Source organism: Ictalurus furcatus, chromosome 26 (assembly GCF_023375685.1).
Source record: "Ictalurus furcatus strain D&B chromosome 26, Billie_1.0, whole genome shotgun sequence".
NCBI lineage: Eukaryota > Metazoa > Chordata > Actinopteri > Siluriformes > Ictaluridae > Ictalurus > Ictalurus furcatus.
The window spans coordinates 473809-495732 of record NC_071280.1 but is presented as its reverse complement, the minus strand read 5'-3'; the positions used below and the strand labels follow the sequence as shown (position 1 = coordinate 495732).

Here is a 21924-nt window from a genome sequence, read left to right as displayed (position 1 = left end):
TTTTTTACTTCATGTAACTGAAATAATAAATAAATCCCGAGTGATAAACACCAGTCGTTTACAGCCATGTCACTTCCCGTCCTGTAGAAAATCTCCACACGAGTAACACATCTCGGCTTCGGTTCTCTTGAATGGTGAATCGAGCCTTTCTGAGGGTGAGCACGCTGGATCAGAATGCAGTAGAAGGGCACGGTGTGAAATGACACCCCATTAATATATTATTTTAAAACTCTGTGGACCGGCTTCGTGTCGTTTAGCATCTTTTCAGTAACGCAACTGTAAAATATTAAAATACTGAGCAATAGGAAGATCTGCGGCTGTAACAGGTGCTTTTACGTTAATCAACGCTGTGTACGTGGCTGGAATTCCACCTGTGAGCTAGGTTCACGCGACGTGACGTGACGTGACGCTACCGCCACCGTGCTCCGGGTTCACTGAAAGGTGTGAATACTTATGCAGGGAACGGTAAGTTACGCGTGTAAACAGTTACGTCTTCGGTATAATCAGCGTGAACAAATTCCTAGTGGTACACTGTTTAAATTATCATAAAAGTTTGTGGGAATTCCGATAAGCGATTATTTATATTGATAATCAATCTCGCTGAAGTGTTGGCAGTGAAGGCTGAACAGCAAACGCAGAGGCGGACACGGCTCATTTACAGGGCGCCATTACTTTTGTCCCGATTCGACGGCTAGTCTTGTCCGCCTTTATAAAACGACCGTGTTTAAAAAAAATTAAAAACGGCGTGCGTGTGAAATGCTGAAATAAATAAACGGCCGATGTAGAATCGTATAGAGGCTGATCTGACGCCGAGCGGATCGTGTAAACGCTCTCGGGAACGACTCGCCGGTGAATTTGTTCCGGTCGAGCTCGTGGCATAGCGGCGGTGAAAGACAAACACGCCGCGTCTTCGGAAAGCAAATCTATTCTGGTGCGTTCCCCATCAGGGATTCCGGGTTTAAAACCTCAGAGGGCGGCTTCCATGACGACTGCAGCCGAGGAACCGCCCCTCCTCGGTGAAGGAAAGGGAGAAAATGCTGGCCGTCATGCATGATCGCATCAGTAGTTCCACGGGAGACGGCAGCGCTAGTGTTTCAGCCTGGACGCGTTCCGAACCCCACGACTCGGGACACACGGTGTCTATAAAATCCTTCCATAAAGATTCCTGAATGCTGAGTGTTTTGTCCTGCATCACATCCTCTTCATGCCATGTGTGTGTGTGTGTGTGTGTGTGTGTGTGTGTGTGTGTGTGTGTGTGTGTGTGTTTAGTTGTGGTAATAGGGGTGGAACGGTCTCTCAGGAGCGCAGATGCTCAGTGCAGTGTGTGTGTGCAGCAGTAACCGCGGGAAGCGCGAGGTGAAATACGCCACAAAGCCTTCTGGGACTTCACCGAGCGCCGCTTGAACCTCAGGTGGGAGTTCGTGGTAATGATGCTTCTGAAACACACACACACACACACACACACACACACACACGTTTGAATTTGTTAACCCTTAGGGTTCTGTTCACCGACTTCGGAAGCGAGGTGACTACAGGCGCACATCATTCACACGACATACAGACCAGATTATATTTTAATAATAATAATAATAATAATAATAAAGTACTCACTTTATTTCTCATAGCTCTGAGCAGGTCTCTGACCGAGTTCCCTTTATACGTGCGGAATTTCCTCAGATCTGACACACAGAAGAGAGACACGGCGGATAGTGAGACTGGAAACGGTTATTCCTCTACAACCGACACGGTGACAGTGAGGACCGTCTGTTCTGCACAGAGCCGGAGGTCCAGCGCACGGGACGGCGGCGTGCACGCACACCAATCGTGTCTTTATTTTTCCTAACGACCGTTCGGGTTAGATGAATCTTATGTGACAGCACTGTGACACGCCCAGAGTCTTTTAAGAGCCATGGTTAAAAAAAAACATGTTTGGTGCTGTGAAAAAAAAAAAGGCTGCAGTTCCACTAACCGGCCTGTAGAGGCGCCGAGATGTGCATTCTCCAGTTGGTTCGGACCACCGATCGGCCCGACGTCTCCAATCGGACCACGATAGGGCTCTCTGCTGGCTCCTTTTCTATACGATCACTGACATCCTACAACACACACACACACACACACACACGATTTTCAGTCATCAATAACTTATCACGTATTCTATAAACTCTGTAAATAGCATCTGTATATATTCAGCAGAAGTGCTGATGTTCTCACGCTTCACGTTTTTACCTGGAAGAACTGCAGCTGTTTATCCGGCCTCCAGAAAAACGGATGTTTCAGAACCGAGGCCGTGGCGGGCCGGGACTCCGGATCTGCACTGATCATCATTTCGATCAAATCTCTGGCGACGACGTCCTCTAAAACAGTTCACAAAAAGCGGGAAACGTGTACGTGAAGGAACGAACAAGACTAGGGTTAGGGTCAGGATTAGTCAGGACACGCTCTTTCACCCGTGTAGTCGCCGTTTTGTTGTTTTTGGTGCTCTGTGGAGTTTTGTGGGCGTGGCTTAATCTGAATGCTGAATAATTTACGGCTGATTGGAGTTTATTAACACGTACGCGAGCAGGGGAAAAAAGACAAAATAATGTGAAGTAAAGCAATGTTACACAAGAGGAACAAATCTCTCACACACACACACACACACACACACACACACACACACCGTGTATATCCTCCATAAAGTTCTCCAGACTGTACGCCCCACAGAGGATGTTAGCTTGACGCCGCAGCGTGTCCCCGAACGGATGCTGTCCTCTGGATACCACGTAATAAAACAAACAGCCGGCTGAGAACACGTCCACCGCACTCGTCTACACACACACACACACACACAGTAAACAATAACTTAAACGCTATTTCCTCCAGGTTCACTGTATTCGTAAGAACTGACACACTTGGGGTGGTGGTGTTATGGGAAAATAATCCCCGGTAGGGTGGTGCGATAAAGCGGAGTCACTGGTATCAGGATAAAGCGGATTATTTTCCAATAACAACACATCAAAGTGTTGACGTCTTTTGACGTGGGAAAGCTGTCATTATACCCAAGTTACAGAAATCAGGAATAAGAAAATGAATCAACACGTCCTAACCAATCAGAGTCAAGAGTTCAACAGAGCTGTGGTACAAAACTCTACATCATAAAGCTGATTATTATTATTCTTCTTATTATTCTTATTATCCTAATCGTACAGGGTTTCCTTTCTCCACACCGCTCAGTAATTCCGGAGCGATCCAGCCCTCCGTTCCTGGGATCCCGGAGCGCAGGCTGAAACTGTGCCGGCCGTCCGGAAGCTTTTTACACAGTCCGAAATCGGAGATGACGGCTCGCACCCGGCCGAGCGCTCCCGGCGTCGACAGGAGAATGTTCCGAGGCTTCAGGTCTCTGTGAACTGATTGAAGGAACAGAACAGAGAGAGCCATAAAACACACACGCACGGGGAGAGCGTCACCAATCCATACCACGGCACGGCAAACGTGAGAGGATCCGAGGAATGTTCTAGAATCCCTCCCAACCGACGCGCTCACACACACACACACACACACACACACACACACACACTCACTGTCTGCGGTAACGATACGTTGCTGTGTCTGAATTCTAAATAAATATAATTCACCAGAATGACGTGTCGACTTTCTAACCTCTGGGTAAGTGTCTAACAGCAGTACAACATCCTGCATATTCACCCGGGGGGCTGTTACCACGGAAACTGACCGATGTTGAGGGAGTGAAGGTGATTGAGTCCGAACATCGTCTGTTCCAGCAGAGTCACGGGATCCAGGCCGGAACACGGACAGCTCGGGTCCTCGACATACTACGGACAAATACACGCGTACGAGACGTTTGTTTATTTATTTATTTATTTATTTAAAAAATGTCAGCAGACAGTGCTGTGCATAAGTATTCACCCCCTGTCGCATGTGAAATGGACCTGATTGGGATTACGCCCCCGATAGAAACGTGGAGCGCGGTGGTGTTAGTGTAACCGTCGCTCACTCGGGTGCCCGCCGTATCCTTTCTGTTTGTTTACTAACAGACTGAATGCTGGGATATTATTTTACACCCGAACCCGGAGCGATACTCTTCCAGAACTCCGCTCTGCTCTATTCATCTCCTCACGTCTGCCCGCGCCAGAACTAACGGACGTACGCAATCCCAACTTATTTTATTTGCACGCTGTAGTGACTTTCTCCACCGTCTCTGCATTACGGTATACTCGTGTGGATTCACGGCATAAATCGTCCCAGCACTACACAACCTGGAGAAACTACAGGGGGGGGGAATACTTATATAAACCACTATTTCAAAAAAAACAAAAAAGAGAAGCAGATCAGATACGCACACTCAAAATCATGATTTTCACAATAACACACACACACACACACACACACCTGCTGTAAGGTGGCAGCACACAGCTCGATGGCGATGTAGATGAACTGACGGTCACGCTCGGTGCAGAAGTAGCGGATGACGTTGGGGTGCTCGTCTGATTCACGCAGCAGCTGGACCTCGCGCTCGGCGAACTCCACACACTCAGGCAGGATACGCTTCACTGCTACGTGTCGCCCGTCAAAGTGACCTCTTTACACACACACACACAGGTTACAGCAATCACAATTCTGACTGATTAAAGAATAACATCATGTTATATCCGTTTAGAGCTACACGCAGTTCCTGTTCTCTGACGCTACGGCAGCTATAAACGCTCGGTCCCTCTCTCGTAACGTTAATAATCCGCCGTGCACGTCTCTGCGCACGTCTCTGCGCACGAGCTGCTACTATCCGGACGATCACGAAACGTACAAGGACGGGCGTGTTACCTACTGTCAGAGAAGACTAATCGACAACCTTCCGAGCAATCAGAACGGAGCACTCACCTGAACACGAAGGTCCCCTCTGTGCCGTGTCCCAGCACTTCAGAAGGGCTGAAGGAGATTTTACCCACTTCCACCACGTCCGGCTGCGCGTCTGAAAATGGGCGTAAACCTTTACTGAACAATCTGGAAGCCGACATTATACTCGGTCATTTCAGCAAACAGATCTATACGCGAGGAGGTGGAGTTCCGGTTGTAATCTGATTCATTTGATTCATTTGATTCATTTGTCATTTGATTCATTGACAGAGATTACAACTTGGGAAGTGTCATAGATCGGTACTTTAAAATAAATAAATAAATAAATAAATAACACTGCGCGCACACACACACACGCACACACACACACTTCATGCCGTACTTCTTAACACAAAATGGAGAGCGAGTGTACGTTTCTCACCGTCTGAATCTCGGGAAAAGTTCGAGGCGGTTGTCGGGACCGAGTCCTGAGTGCTCGAGCGAGGCCGGGTTTGATCGGACGACGCCGAGCTGCTGTGATCGGACCGGTCGCCGACGCTGTAAGCCGACGATGAGTCGACGACGTCACTTCCTGTGGGCAAAACCTGACTGGTCTGGCTGGTGTTATCTATTAAGAGTCTGGAATCCATCGTCGGTTCTGATCGGGGCATTTTTCTGACCTGCTAGTGGAAGACAAACGGAAACTCGGTCGAGAAGCGTTCGTATACCGCGTCCACATCGTAAAGGTCGTGCAGCCGGACGCGTAGCCGGAGCCACAGCACGAACGCTACATCAGATTTAATACACACACACTTACTCGCTTGTAGCTGAACAAGAACGCTAGCAGTGTGGCGAGCAGCAGCGTCACCAAGAACGAGGTCACGGGGTCAGAGGTCAAAGAGTCCGGCAGCATGGCGGAAGAACTTTCACGTGTCACTCGGGGCATCTACGCACAAGATGTCGAGATGATTCAAACGTAACAATACGCGTGTTTAACAAAAGGAATGGAACGTATGTGCAAAATATATACAAAACCGACGCTGCGTTGGGAATTACCGGGATTACGGGACGACGACCCGGACGCGCTACTTGGAGCGGATCACGGAACCACCCTTAAACTCTACGGCGTGTCTTTTCTTTCTGTTCGGGTGAATCCCCACATTAATAATGCTCAGTTATACGACTATCACACTGGAAATCGACTCCTTGACTACGTTTTGCCGCCGAAAATTCGTAGTTCACGAGTTACGAGTTGTACGCGGACGTGAGCGCTGGACGCAGATGAAACATGCGAATGCGCTCGCCTGTAGAATTCTAGTGATTGCGGAATTAGCTTTATACACTGGGCTCCTCTGTGTGTAAAACATGTACATACGTTAAACAAACAAACAAACAAACAAACAAACAAATAACAAGTCCATGTATGTATAACTGACTGGGCGCGCTCCGGGCCGATACGCTGAAGAGGAACCTCGGGGAGGGATGACGTCACCGGAGTGCTGCAGGTTCTCCGGGAATTCTCTCAGCATGGTGGTGTGGGCCACAGGGGGAACTTCATGATGGCCTACACACACACACACACACACACACACACACACACACACACACACACACCAGGAAAAGTGGAAGGAAAATAAATGAAATTAAACTTGTGCAACCGCTCGGGGAAGTGTGATGCAACGAGACTGATGTCTCTGTAACGGTTCTGTTTATTTCAGCTGTTTGTTTCACGTTAACAATGGAAATGGAAATAAACAAACAAACAAACACACAAACAAAAACAAATTGAGCAAACTGTTGGGAGAATTTGGGGAACAGTTGCTAAGTTGCCCGGTGACGTTTACATGACTAAGTCTGTCTTGCAAAATATGTACAAAAAAAAAAAAAAAGAGACAAAAGAGGAAGGTAGGGCTTCACACACACACACACACACACACACACACACACAAGGTGTTCTAATGGACTGACAGAGCATCTTGCCAGCAGATAAGTAAAGGAATAAACCACTTGGGGGCGTGCTGTTACTGTAAAATAACCCACGACAGCGTGATGTAAAGTGGGCGGAGACAAGCGGAGTTACTGAAGGTCAAGTGCAGCGTGTGGCTCTGCCGAAAGCTGTTCCGTCGTTCCACACTAATTAGGGGGTCCAATCGCGAAGGTGCCGAGTCCAATCAGGCCATTGGTGGCGCAGTAGTGCAAGTTGTCCAACCACAATTCTTTTTTCCCTGATTACTTGACAAAAAGTGCAAAGACGCGTTTAACCCCGCCCACTCAGATTGTAACTAATTTGCATAATATGCTAAACCTACTTTGGTGAACTATCCGTAACCTTTTATAAACACTGATGGTCAACTCAGACTTCTGAACACTTGTAATGAGGGGCGTTAATCCATCAGGTAAGTGGTGTAATCGTGTGTGTGTGTGTGTGTGTGTGTGTGTGTGTGTGTGGACCGAACCTATCAGTAGCCACTGGTTCTGCAGCGGGTTGGTGCTTCCCGGTGGGATCTTGACGTCGGTGCTGGGCGTGATCTCACACTCGCCCCGCCCATTCCCCACCGTCACGCCCGCCGTCGTTGGCCCCTCGATACGTGCCAGCGTGAGGCCGTGAGGCTGGCAGCGAGAGAACGTCAGAGGTCAAAGGTCACTAGCTGTAACGAATGAGAATGGACGAGAGTGGAACTTACCACTACAGTGACTCCTTCATGGACGAGAGAGGTGGAGGCGTAGAGGTGAGAATCCATTTTCCCTACGTACAAAGACGGACTGGGGGAAAAAGAACACACACACACACACACACACACACACACACACACTTTTTATCAATATAGAACAGAATGTCGTACTTTTTATCCATTTCTAGTTACATTTCATGCCGTGAAACAATGTCCTTGTAGCTAAAACCTCAAGTTGTTCCCTCACCAGACTCTCTCTTTTTTACTCTCTTAAAAATAAAGTCTCTCGTCACGTGAGCGGTTAAGCAACACCTTCTGACCAATCAGAATCCAGAGATCAACAGCGCTCGGGAAGAACAGGATATTAGTGTACGCGTGCACGTCTTACACGAGCTGTGTTTTGGTGCTGTGCTGCTCCTGGGTAAACTGGTAGGTCCACCTCATGGGGTGCGAGTGCGTGTTTTGCGCCATGAACGTGAGATATCGCAGCGTTTCCGTGGCGACAGTGAGGTGAGGCACTCGCCGCAGGCTGTCCTGAATCCACAGGTAAACTCCGGCTACCGGGGAGTCAAACTTCTGCATCCACAGCATGTCGCCCGAGTCGCGGTCCACCGTCACCACCAGGCCGTCGCTGCTCGACGCAAAGTGGGACATCTCTGCGTCACACGCACACACACACACACATACGCACACACACACGCACGGGTGCTTAAAAACAACATATTACTGGTTACACTTTGACGACTGTGCGTAGGTGGAACTCACTGTAATCGTATTTCTGGTCATCGTACAGAGGGGCGGAGTAATCGTTATAGGTGGCGTTCCAGCGCAGTTCCTGTGTCTTGGTGTCAAACATGGTGATCATGTACTCTAAATATAAACCCAACAAATTCAATCACTACAACTTTTACTTTTTTAAAAACATAACCAGAAATGTATCTTATAATCTCTCCAGCCTCCTGTGTGTGTGTGTGTGTGTGTGTGTGTGTGTGTGTGTGAGAGAGAGAGAGTTGTTTTGAAGCTGTGGAGCTGAATCAAGCAAAGTATTATTATTATTATTGTAGTAGTATTCGTTATATATTTCACAAGACGTGTAACACACTCACTCACACACTCACACACTCACACACTTCCACCTCAGATGAACCTTCGCAGTTGAATAAACAGAGAAACAGCTTTATTCCGTGGAGGCAGAAGTGCGAGCGCTGACCTGTGCGTCCGATGTAGAGGAGAGGAGCCGATGGACAGATGGAATCAGAGGACGCAGTGCTTAAACTCGTCTGTTTCTCACCTGTCTGAGGATCCACTACAAACCAGGTGTCTTGCTTTTTACCTGTACAACACACACACACACACACACACACATTCACAGAAAAGTGTAGGGGTATGAATCTCCCGCTTTCAAATGTCGTGGGAAATCAATCTTTTCAGCCTAAGTCTTTTGACTTCAAAGACAGAGGGCTAGTAGTTGTTAAAAAGTAAATAAACTTTATTGAAACAATAATTTAGACTTTCTGCAGACTGTCTCACGTTATTGTTTCAATAAAGTTTATTTACTTTTTAACAACCGCTAACCTTTGAAGACTCTGTCTTTGAAGTTTTTTGACTTAGGCTGAAAAGACTGACTTTCCATGACACAAACGATAAACATAAGTAATAAGTAACGATAAGTAATGATTTGATACACTTCAGTTCACCACTGATCTGATACGATTCAATTTCATTACAACTGGATACACTTCAGTTCACTCCTTATCCAATATGATTCAATATGATTCAGCACCTATACGATTCGATACACTTCAGTTCACCACTGATCCGATATGAATTGATTCAGAACCCATATGATTCAATATGATTCAGCACCTATACGAGTCGATACACTTCAGTTCACCACTGATCCGATATGATTTGATTCAGAATCCATATGATTCAATATGATTCAATATGATTCAGCACCTATACGAGTCGATACACTTCAGTTCACCACTGATCCGATATGATTTGATTCAGAACCCATATAATTCAATATGATTCAGCACCTATACAAGTCGATACACTTCAGTTCACCACTGATCCGATACGATTCAATTTCATTACAACTGGATACACTTCAGTTCACCACTGATCCGATATGATTTGATTCAGAACCCATATGATTCAATATGATTCAATATGATTCAGTACCTATACGATTCGATACACTTCAGTTCACTCCTGATCCAATATGATTCAATATGATTCAGCACCGATACGATTCGATACACTTCAGTTCACCACTGATCCGATATGATCTGATTCAGAACCCATATGATTCAGCACCTATACGAGTCGATACACTTCAGTTCACCACTGATCCGATACGATTCAATTTCATTACAACTGGATACACTTCAGTTCACCACTGATCCGATATGATTTGATTCAGAACCCATATGATTCAATATGATTCAATATGATTCAGTACCTATACGATTCGATACACTTCAGTTCACTCCTGATCCAATATGATTCAATATGATTCAGCACCGATACGATTCGATACACTTCAGTTCACCACTGATCCGATATGATCTGATTCAGAACCCATATGATTCAGCACCTATACGAGTCGATACACTTCAGTTCACCACTGATCCGATACGATTCAATTTCATTACAACTGGATACACTTCAGTTCACCACTGATCCGATATGATTTGATTCAGAACCCATATGATTCAATATGATTCAATATGATTCAGTACCTATACGATTCGATACACTTCAGTTCACTCCTGATCCAATATGATTCAATATGATTCAGCACCGATACGATTCGATACCCTTCAGTTCACCACTGATCCGATATGATCTGATTCAGAACCCATATGATTCAGCACCTATACGAGTCGATACACTTCAGTTCACCACTGATCCGATACGATTCAATTTCATTACAACTGGATACACTTCAGTTCACCACTGATCCGATATGATTTGATTCAGAACCCATATGATTCAATATGATTCAATATGATTCAGTACCTATACGATTCGATACACTTCAGTTCACTCCTGATCCAATATGATTCAATATGATTCAGCACCTATACGATTCGATACACTTCAGTTCACCACTGATCCGATATGATCTGATTCAGAACCCATATGATTCAATATGATTCAGCACCTATACGAGTCGATACACTTCAGTTCACCACTGATCCGATACGATTCAATTTCATTACAACTGGATACACTTCAGTTCACCACTGATCCGATATGATTTGATTCAGAACCCATATGATTCAATATGATTCAATATGATTCAGTACCTATACGATTCGATACACTTCAGTTCACTCCTGATCCAATATGATTCAATATGATTCAGCACCGATACGATTCGATACCCTTCAGTTCACCACTGATCCGATATGATCTGATTCAGAACCCATATGATTCAGCACCTATACGAGTCGATACACTTCAGTTCACCACTGATCCGATACGATTCAATTTCATTACAACTGGATACACTTCAGTTCACCACTGATCCGATATGATTTGATTCAGAACCCATATGATTCAATATGATTCAATATGATTCAGTACCTATACGATTCGATACACTTCAGTTCACTCCTGATCCAATATGATTCAATATGATTCAGCACCTATACGATTCGATACACTTCAGTTCACCACTGATCCGATATGATCTGATTCAGAACCCATATGATTCAATATGATTCAGCACCTATACGAGTCGATACACTTCAGTTCACCACTGATCCGATACGATTCAATTTCATTACAACTGGATACACTTCAGTTCACCACTGATCCGATATGATTTGATTCAGAATCCATATGATTCATTATGACTCAATATGATTCAGCACCTATACGATTCGATACACTTCAGTTCACTCCTGATCCGATATGATCTGATTCAGAACCCATATGATTCAATATGATTCAATATGATTCAGTACCTATACGATTCGATACACTTCAGTTCACTCCTGATCCAATATGATTCAATATGATTCAGCACCTATACGATTCGATACACTTCAGTTCACTCCTGATCCGATATGATCTGATTCAGAACCCATATGATTCAATATGCTTCAACGCAGTTCAGTAAGATTCGATGCAATTCAGCACCGATACAATTCGATACGCTTCAACTCGATTCAGCACCGATACGATTCGATTCCGGTCAGATCCGGTATGATTCAGTTCAGTTACACTGAACATGCATTGATGTATCCTAGCTTTACCAAAGATTTGATTTAAGAATTAAAACTCTCTCTCTTTCCAATTCACACTTAATCTTGGCTTGTAAACTGACCGCACCGGTTTTACCTTTTTTTTTCTACGCCCCTTGAAAAAAGCGAGCGTTAATGCGCTGTGTTTGCTTTTAAGGAGAGAACTTCCTTAAGCGTTTCCTTCTTCACGTCGACTATTTCTCTCTTCAAACAAAGCGTGTGTGTGTGTTAATCTCCACTGCACCTGTCCTCCCTGAGGAAATCCACCATGTAGAGAATGAAACGGCTCTCGCACGTCCCTCTCTGAGGAAACGTAATGCGGTATCATATCAGTCACGGACAAACACTAGCAAAACGTAGTATACAATACTACGTAGTGTCAAAGAATCATTTTCAAAAGCAGGGATACCCTGATTTCGGAGAACGCTGCCGGTCAGTACGGCGGATTCGTTTATAAACACGAGCTCTAAAGTACAGAAGTGATTTGCACTGTGTGGATGCTAAATGAGACAGAAGGTGATTAATGTATATAATGGGGCTTCCAGAGAGCACCAGCTCGTATCAGAGAGTTCGAAACACCTGTGCAACTCTCCATCATTCCACATTCACATGTCGACGGGCTGATCTGCAGCGTTTCATGACGTTCATAGCAGCGGAGCTCCCGAGTAAACTGCGTGAAGGTGAGCGGGCCCGCGCGCCGCTAGCCGAGGGGTTTGTCTCGGGTGTTTACCTGTATACAGGATGCCGTCTGAGCTCCTGCAGGGAGACGACTGAACCAGCTCTGGAATAGTGAAGGGAAGTTTCTGCACAGAAAAGAGAAATCTCTCATCACACACACACACACACACACACACACACACTGACAGAAGCACTCAGGATACTCACCATTAGACCCTGTTTGTGTTTATATCCTAACACGTACAGGCTGCCATCGTTGGGGTCGGGAAGGAAACCTGGTCTAAAGGCAGACAAAATGACATTCATCTGGTGCAGATAAACAAACAAACAAACAAACAAACAAACAAACAAATAACTGCAATGCTGCCTTCAAAATAGATAAACGCCCTCACGCTGCATACCATGAGATCTCACATTTCTTGATGATCGGCACAAATGCAGAGAGAGTTAGACAGATGTGAAGACAACACACACACACACACACACACACACACACACACACACTTACTCCTGCAGGTAAACTGGAACTTGGATGATTGGATCTGGTAAAGAAATGAAAACAAAATGACATCATTTCCTGCTTCCTATACTTTATCTCCATAACATACGCATATATACACATTTATTATACGGCAGTTAGTTCCCGCACACTGATCTGACCGGACACGCAGCGTTCTAACAGCGCAGATCATTCCAGCGATAGTTTATTACGCTGAAACAGTTAACTAGGCTTATACTCAGTCAGTCTGAGCGTTACCGTGGCAACACTCCAGCAGTGCAGCTAACACAGCCGTGCTGATGTTCACTGCAACGGGAGATATCGCTTAAATACAAAAAGTGTAGCTAAGATTAATAAAGATTTCAGGTACACTTCAGGTAAGGGTGTGCGTGAGACATTAAGACAACACACACACACACACACACACACACACACACCTTCCTTCAGAGTCCATTTGATATCTCCAGTTTGTTTGCTAATGGCGTGTAGACTCCCATCTAACGTAGAGACGAAGAGCAGAGACTCGGGGAGAGTGACAGAGCTCCCTCCTTCACACTGAGAGAGAGAGAGAGAGAGAGAGAGAGAGAGAGAGAGAGAGAGGGAGATTAGGGTTAGGGAGTTAGTTAACCATCTTGCTCGGGTTACAACATTATTCGTCCCACTGGGATTAGACTCATCCCGCTTCCATTTTCTCAAAGAAGTACAACGAGAGGCATTAGCACTTCCGCTGAAAAGTGATGAAATTCTCCCTGTAATGAAAAACCTGTGCGTGCCAGTACCGAACCTCTACGAGCCTAGCTCTGTAACCGTGGTTACATGGAATCTTTCCGTCAGGGTTTCGTCCTCGTTACTGCACCGAGACAGCGCTGGTTAAAGTAGTAAATGACGGGCTACTGGCCTCGGATCAGGGTCGTGTCTCCGTGTGTGTGTAGCTCAAACTCTGTGCCGCTTGTGGTACCGGTGATAACAACACTCTCCTAGAACAGATGGGAACGTTTTAACAGAACCCCTCCTTCCTGTCTGATCCTTATCATGTAAACATTAACTTATTTCTACAAAAGTAAAGTTCGGTGTTCCACAAGGCTCTACTCTAGGACCACTCTTTTATATATATATATATATATACACATGCTACCTCTGTGTACAAGTATTCAGTCCGTACAGGATCGTGTGAAGTTTTTTTTTTATTGTTTGTTGCGGCCAAAAGCGCTTGATTTTGCTGCAGGGTTTTTTGTTTTTTTTTTGTAATTCGGCGGAATCGCAATCGCACGAAAGTGCTCTGCACGCTCTTTCGCATTGGTTGGTAAACGAGACCTTTTAGCTGTACTCGTGGTCGACGCACGTGAACGGAAGGGGGCTCTGGCCGAACACGCGTCGTGATGACGTCACGTGACGCGTCTCCGCCCGAATCCACGGTCGTTTTGAAGAACTGCAAGCTCCTCGGAATACTGCGGAGATTCCTCGAGTTTATTTTTTTGAGTTTATTTCTACGACCGCAAAATCCTGGAGGGACCGATTCATCAAAAACATGGCACTGGCTTCCACTAATAACACTGTTCATACGTTTTTATTTTTTATGACTGTTTGGCTGGAACTCTTTGCCCTCGTCTCAGATATAAATTGTGTACCTCCAAAAAACGAGGAGAGAGACGGACCTCGGATCATGTATTAGTACTGTTAACCACACAGGTTAAAAATAAGTGATATCTGAGCCGGCAGAAATATCCACTGTGTTTCTAAGGTAGGGGTTTGTGTGTGTGTGTGTGTGTGTGTGTGTGTGTATTGCTGTGGGTTAGTGCTTTCGTGCTAACCAGGATATCCTGCTTGATTGCCGTTGAACAAAACGCACACGCACACACACACACACACGCGCACACACACACAGGCTTCAAAGGTGTCTGCAGGGTATGAAAGTTTACTTTAACCCAACGAACATGAGCACACCTATATTTGCAGCTATTTCTACATAGTGTGTGTGTGTGTTTGTGTGCGTGCGCTCATGATTCATGCACCCCGACTAAAGCCCTTACTCTTTGTTACACACATTAATCTAATCTGCGTCCTCACTTTGGGAGGTGTGAGGAACCCGGAGGAACCCTGAGGAACCCCCACAGACACGTGGAGAACATGCATAGACCTGAACTCAGGACCAAACCCAGGATCCTGGAGTCGTGATGTGGCAGTGCTACCTGCTGTACCACCATGCTACCTACTCCAGTAAGAAGAAGAAGAGGAGGAAGAAGAAGAAGAGGAAGATTGTTATTATATAGTAATTGTTAGGTGGTGAAGTTATAATACAGAGCTGCACGTAATGTTTGTATTATTTATTATTCATTGATACGCTGACCATCAGGTTACAGCCTAAGCAGGTAGACTTCACAAGTATATTACTGTACAACACAACACTATACAACACTACACTATACAACACTATACAACATTATACAACACTACACAACATTATACAACACTACACTATACAACATTATACAATACTATACAACATTATACAACACTACACAACATTATACAACACTACACAACATTATACAACACTACACTATACAACATTATACAACACACACAACACTATACAACATTATACAACAACACTATACAACATTATACAACACTACACAACATTATACAACACTACACTACACAACACTATACAACACTACACTACACAACACTATACAACATTATACAACACTACACTATACAACATTATACAACACTACAGAACATTATACAACACAACACTATACAACATTATACAACACTACACAACACTATACAACATTATACAACACTACACAACACTATACATTATACAACACAACACTATACAACATTATACAACACAACACTATACAACATTATACAACACTACACAACACTACACCACGCTGAACAATACTATTTACACCATCATACAACACAACACCACAATATACAACACTGAACAACTATACAACACTAAACAACTATACAACACTGAACAACACTGAACAACTATACAACACTGAACAACACTGAACAACTATACAACACTATACAACACTGAACAACACTGAACAACTATACAACACTATACAACACTATACAACACTGAACAACTATACAACTCTATACAATTACACAACACTATACAATTACACAACACTGAACAATTATACAACACTGAACAACTATACAACACTATACAATTATACAACACTGAACAACTATACAACACTATACAATTATACAACTATACAACACTGAACAACTATACAACACTATACAATTACACAACACTGAACAATTATACAACACTATACAATTACACAACACTGAACAACTATACAACACTGAACAATTACACAACACTGAACAATTATACAACACTGAACAATTACACAACACTGAACAACTATACAACACTATACAAAACGATACAATACAACATAAGCAGCGGACGCTCTGTATGCACGCGCTCAAACAATGCCGCACCGACAGCGCGCGCGCTCTCCACCGGGTGCGCTCGAGCTCAGCGCAACCAATCAGTGATACATTGTAAAAATAAGTTTATTTATCATTTAAAAACGTGCAACAATGTAGACTTACTGTTCAGAGCAGTGTGAGAACTGTGTCGGCCATTTTAATGTCTTCTCAAACGAATAAATGATCAGTGTTTGGATTTTTGACAGGGGTCACGCGCGTCCAGAGAGTGTATAACCCTAACCCACCGCTCGAGACCAAAAATAGACCACAGTCATGAACACACACACACACTGAGGAAAGTGGATATTTCTCACCTGTAAACACGGTCCGCTCAGACATATAAGCAGACAGAGACACACAAACCGTGTCCGGTCCATCCTTTAGTGCGCGTGCTGAACTTTACGGACCTCGCGCGCACCGGCTAAAACGTGAGCTAACGTCGAAAAATCCACTTCGTTTTCATTTTCAAACGGCACTGACATTTCTAAGCTCTTAAAAAGAGAAAGGGGGCCGGGTTTCTGCTAAAAGTTAGCTGCTAAAGAAGTGGGAGTCCGACTCCATTTCATCACAACAAACACTCCACATTTCCGCGTTGGGACAGAACCGTAACTCCAACAGTGCTGAGTTTGACTGACAGCGCTGGCAGCCAATCGGAGAGGTGCAGGGGCGTGGTTTGGAAGTAACTGGACGTCACATTGAAACACGTGGAACAATAATATGGTCTCATTGTGCTTGCATTGTGTCAGGCTGTTGTTTTCATGGCTGATCCCAGATCAGATATGTAATATGTAATATGTAAGAGAAATAGTGTCGTGCTGTTTGTGAAATTGATAATAAATGGAGTTATTAAATATGGTAATAATGTTAACGCCCTGAAGTTGATTATTTTCCTATTACAGCACGTCCCAGAGTGTTTTATTCCTCTTTATACCACAGCAAATGACAATAAATAAATAAATAAATAAATATTTTATTACTTCATGAAACGGCATACTTCCATTTTAATCTGTTTCTAGTGACATGTAACGTTGGTGAAAGTCCATGACTTATTACTTAACTTATAGCAGCTGTAAACAGTCGTTCCCTCACAGACATCAATATTTTTCTCCTCTTTAGAAGTTTTTACAACCAAAAAAAGCACCAGTTACAGCTTTACCTTTACCTCTGACTGTTACGAAGCGCTGACACCGGAGACTCCTTCCATACATGTGACATAAACATCTCCTCACAGAAAACTTCAGCGTAGCAACGATTACACGCGTTTTTCTTTGTTAAATAATCACAATATTTATTATTAGTCTGATAATGTCCCTGTGAACGAGCTGTTACTGTAGAACAACTGTCAGAGCTGCTGTTATAGAAAATTAATCAACACCTTCTGACCAATCACCGTTTGAAGCTGCAAAACAAAACAGTTTAGTGATTGTGTAATACTTTTAATCTTTATTATAATGATCATGTTAGGCAGTTTATTAAGACTTAATTAACATATAACTAATATAGTTATCATAATATTCTAGTATAACTTATCTACCTCACAGGTGGACAAATAAATAAATCTATTAGCGTGACCACCGGGCCAGTAAAAGCTTCAGTGTGGAGCCCAGTCCTGTGTTTTAGTTGCCAGGAAACCCAAAAAGTGACAGTTAATGAAATGTATAATAACACACAGTGAGCTAGTTTGTTAGTTAAGTGCATTAATGTAGGCTACACCCGCATAAAGTCGTCTTTTATAAAGTGAAAACACATATTTTCACAAGTTTCCCCTTGTGAAATGTTATTTAACGTTCTCTTGTTTTTAAATATCAGCATTTTTTCATCCAAATGCTATAAATGTGAAGAAAGTCTTAGTAAGCGTGAAAAACTTGCCCTCTCTAAGATGGCGGCGCTATTGTCCTTAGCAGCTTTCGTCATGTCTAAGAAGGCTGCGGTCTCCCGTCAGCCAATCACATATCGTTTCTGACCACTGATTATTTAATATTCACGAGCTCTCCTCTATGATTGGTTACGCATATGCGACACCTCTGTTAGGATTCGGTAGTATACAAGTAGGTGAATCATCGGCCAGCAAACTTCGAGGTATCAACCAATCATAACACAGGAGGCGGGATTTGCGGGGAAACTCCCGGAAAAAGTTCCCAGAATGACCCGGATGTGTCTATAACGCACAAATATTTTGCGCGAAAACCTGAGCCGGGCGGAATTCTGTATTTTATCTAAACAGTTGAGAAAATCGATTAAAGCATTTAAAAACAAAATCAAGCTCAGAATGGATGAATATGATGAGATGTACGGGATTGAGGATGATTTTGAACAACAGTTTGCAGACGAACTGGAGGTGATGGCTGAAATGGACTGTGAGTGACTTTAATATTAGAGAAAACAAGGAAAGAGGAATTAAAAACAGGATTAAAACAGTTATAAAGAGCAACTAGAGGCAATAAAGAAGGGAACAAAACACACAAACCATCAACAGTCAATAAACGTCTCAGTGTAAATAAAGCCTGGTCTCGGTTCAGAGCTTTGCGTTGGACTCGGGCTGAATCCCAAATTGCACTTACAGAGTGCACTAGTTAGGGAATGTTGTTATTATTTTGCACCCTAACTAGGGCGCCTCAGTAGGGAGCGGAGCATCGTATGGATTCAGCCTTACGTGGTTAGTGTACTGCACAGAAACGTGCACCTTTACAGGATTGAACTTAATAAAATGTCATTTTATTTTTATTAAACACAACAGTACTGTTCTGCTATAGAAAAAAAAGGTAGATATAGTCAACTCCAGAATTATTGGCACCCTTTACCGACGTCATGTGTGTGAGCAGTACATATAGTTTTGTGTGAGAGAAATGTGAAATATTCTTAGGGGGTGCCAATACTTTTGGAAAAGATTTGTGAAGAAATACAGACTTGAATGGTTTCTGTTAGAAGGAGTGTCAGTTTGTTTGAAGGATGCTGGACAAAATCTAACAATAATAATAAATATACATATATAAATATAAATAATGAGAATAAAGATATAAATATGACAGGATGGGAGATACGAGCGATATATGAATATAGCCTAATCTTCGTGTGATACGTAACACACTGTCAGCGGTACAGTAGTGAACCTAGTAGGATGTCTCACGCCCTCCGTGCTTGCTGAGGATTTTAGTAAACAAACCGCTTACATATATCTTAGAAACGAAGATGAATAATTTGGTGATGTTCTGCTGATGTTCTGCTGCGTTCCCAGGCGAGTCTCCTCGTATCGGGAAGGTGTCGGAGTTCAGAAACAGGAAACAGACGTTTGAGGAAGCTCTGACATCCGCCGACTCGGCTTTGACTCACCCGGACACGGCTGCAGCTCCGGAGCGCGAGGACGACGAGTCGCTGAGTGAGTCGCTTGCACCTTCACGTTTTTATTTGTTCCGTGTGTGTGTGTGTCTGATCATCTCTGCCCGCTCCTTCACACCTGTTTCCCACATCGTTGATTGTTTTTCCTGTAACCGCACCTCCTGAAGTGACGCGTAAGACTCCTGAAGATGCCGGAAAGCTCCGACACCGGAGACTCCTTCCGTAAATGCTGCGTAGACGTCCTCGTGAACGAGGCGTCGCTATAGAAACGCCAGCACGTTAGGACGAGCGCTATACCGCGCTACTCCTAGACGTGACGTCGGATTGATCTGTGCTTATAACGGTTTAAAATGATTTTCTTCGCAGCACCTAAAGCGAAGAAGCGGAAACAGGACGTGGCCAAAAAGCTCCATTTCCACGAAGATGAAGATGGCGGTGAGATCATTCCACCGTCCTCACCTGAGGAGCATCAGAGGTCAGAGAGGACGAGGTAAAGGAACGTGACTCAGGAAAACATTAACCAGGGTGATGGAGATGAACAGACACAGAATTATTGGCACCCTTCTGCACTGATGTTGCTCATTGATACAGTGTGTGTGTGTGCGTGTGTGTGTACAGGTCGGGGTTTTCTCTCTCTCTCTCCCCCGACAGACCCGTAGCCGCCGGAACGCTCAGTGTGTTGGACATCAGCGGTCTGGAAGTGCTGCAGGAATCTCCGAAGAGAGCCACAACGCCGCGTCACGCGCTGAAGCGTCCCCCGGCGAGCGGAGACTTCATCACCGTCACCGACTGTACGGGCAACCGGGTGTATCTCCGCAAGACCCACGAGCAGGACCAGCAGGTGCACACCTACACTCACCCACACACACACACACACACACTCATATAAAAACACTAAAATCTTCATTTTAACTTAAAATAGTCTAGATTTGGTTTTTTTTACTTCTCCTTCTTCTTATTTCATTCCAGAAAAATCTGCATGTCCAGACTGAATGAGAATAAAGAATGCCCCAGATTATTCATTTAAACTATAATTTTATTAACCCGAACGCTTTTTATTTATTTATTTGTTGTTGTTGTTCAGTGTGCAGACTGACCTAGATAACACACAGACGCGGAAACACCCGGGCTCAGTTAAAGCGTAAATAAACTGGGTTCTTTTCTGTTCAGACGCCGGATCCCAGATTTTTCCGAAATACCCAGAATGCACTGGGGCTGCTGACTGTTCCCATCGAGGTTCTCAGAGAGCAAGTGTCAGAAAGAGTAAGCACACGGGCGTGCACACACACACACACACACACACACACACACAGACACACAGTGGCGTGAATCTTGATGTGGTGTTGTTCTACAGCGTCATCGTCAGCTGGTGGAGGAATCGCAGAGATTAACAGAACTCCTCAACAGGTACGTTCATCACCTCTCATTTAACACACACGTGTGTGTGTGCGTGTGTGTGTATATATATAGGGTATGCATTAATATGAATGTATTCAGTGGTATAGATAAGTGTGTGTGTGTGTGTGTGTGTGTGTGTGTGTGTGTGTGTGTTCAGTGGTGTAGATCCTGAACCTCTTGTGGGTGAAGTGACAGAAAACACTGAGGATGAAAACGTTAAGGCGTGTGATGAAAGCTCCGCCTCCCGGCTGTGGGTGGATCGCTTCGCTCCTCAGCATTACATGGAGCTCCTGAGTGATGATGTAACACACACACACACACACACACACACACTCACATTTCTAAAGCTAAACACATTTGTGATGATGATTAATATTATTATCTCATTTAAATATGTATTTTAAAATATAATGGCCAATTTTATACTTAAAATGCAGAACAGAATGAAATAATAATAATAATAATAATAATAATAATAATAGTGTGTGTGTGTGTGTGTGTGTGTGTGTGTGTTCAGTTCACTAATCGCTGTCTGTTGAAATGGCTGAAACTTTGGGACTGGGTGGTTTTCGGGAGAGAGAGAAAGCCTTGCCCGCCCACAGCCGAGTCCAGAGCGAACAGCACCGGCGCTCAGAACCAGAACCAGCGCTTTAAAACAAAAAGTCAGATCACTGAGGAGATCCTGGAGGCGGAGCTGGACCAGTACAAACGACCCAAACTCAAGGTCAAACCCAAAACCCGTCTCGCATCTAAAAGAGGATGAACC

General features: G+C 44.1%; 2 protein-coding genes across 2 annotated transcripts in view; one reads left to right on the top strand and one right to left on the bottom strand.

The window, feature by feature from the left end:
* Positions 1-12: 12 nt before the first annotated feature.
* ern2 (endoplasmic reticulum to nucleus signaling 2) lies at positions 13-17039 on the bottom strand. Its single transcript, XM_053615443.1, has 22 exons — positions 16739-17039; positions 13376-13493; positions 12948-12981; positions 12647-12719; positions 12492-12564; positions 8713-8835; positions 8268-8372; positions 7891-8158; positions 7515-7593; positions 7287-7440; positions 6267-6394; positions 5648-5776; positions 5273-5513; positions 4876-4966; positions 4390-4579; positions 3713-3812; positions 3187-3386; positions 2660-2807; positions 2227-2354; positions 1970-2093; positions 1612-1679; positions 13-1436 (listed from the first exon to the last, which is right to left on the bottom strand). The coding sequence occupies exons 1-22, from the start codon at positions 16799-16801 to the stop codon at positions 1266-1268; spliced, it is 2808 nt and encodes a 935-aa protein (XP_053471418.1). The 5' UTR covers positions 16802-17039; the 3' UTR covers positions 13-1265.
* Positions 17040-18364: 1325 nt separating this feature from the next.
* The window catches only part of chtf18 (CTF18, chromosome transmission fidelity factor 18 homolog (S. cerevisiae)), a 9942-nt gene continuing 6382 nt past the window's right edge, over positions 18365-21924 (top strand). The window contains exons 1-8 of the mRNA XM_053615806.1: positions 18365-18781; positions 19660-19800; positions 20127-20250; positions 20379-20601; positions 20931-21023; positions 21115-21167; positions 21316-21460; positions 21676-21882. Coding sequence (XP_053471781.1) covers positions 18694-18781; positions 19660-19800; positions 20127-20250; positions 20379-20601; positions 20931-21023; positions 21115-21167; positions 21316-21460; positions 21676-21882 — 1074 coding nt within the window. The 5' untranslated portion in view covers positions 18365-18693. The remainder of the gene's footprint in view (positions 18782-19659; positions 19801-20126; positions 20251-20378; positions 20602-20930; positions 21024-21114; positions 21168-21315; positions 21461-21675; positions 21883-21924) is intronic.

Excerpts from the sequence above, each read along its gene's own strand:
- ern2 (XM_053615443.1), bottom strand. The coding sequence starts at position 16,801 with ATGGACCGGACACGGTTTGTGTGTCTCTGTCTGCTTATATGTCTGAGC. Across the intron at positions 13,494-16,738 it reads TGAGCGGACCGTGTTTACAG|TGTGAAGGAGGGAGCTCTGT; the intron begins GTGAGAAATATC and ends TCTCTCTCTCAG. Across the intron at positions 4,967-5,272 it reads CTTTTCCCGAGATTCAGACG|ACGCGCAGCCGGACGTGGTG; the intron begins GTGAGAAACGTA and ends GCCCATTTTCAG.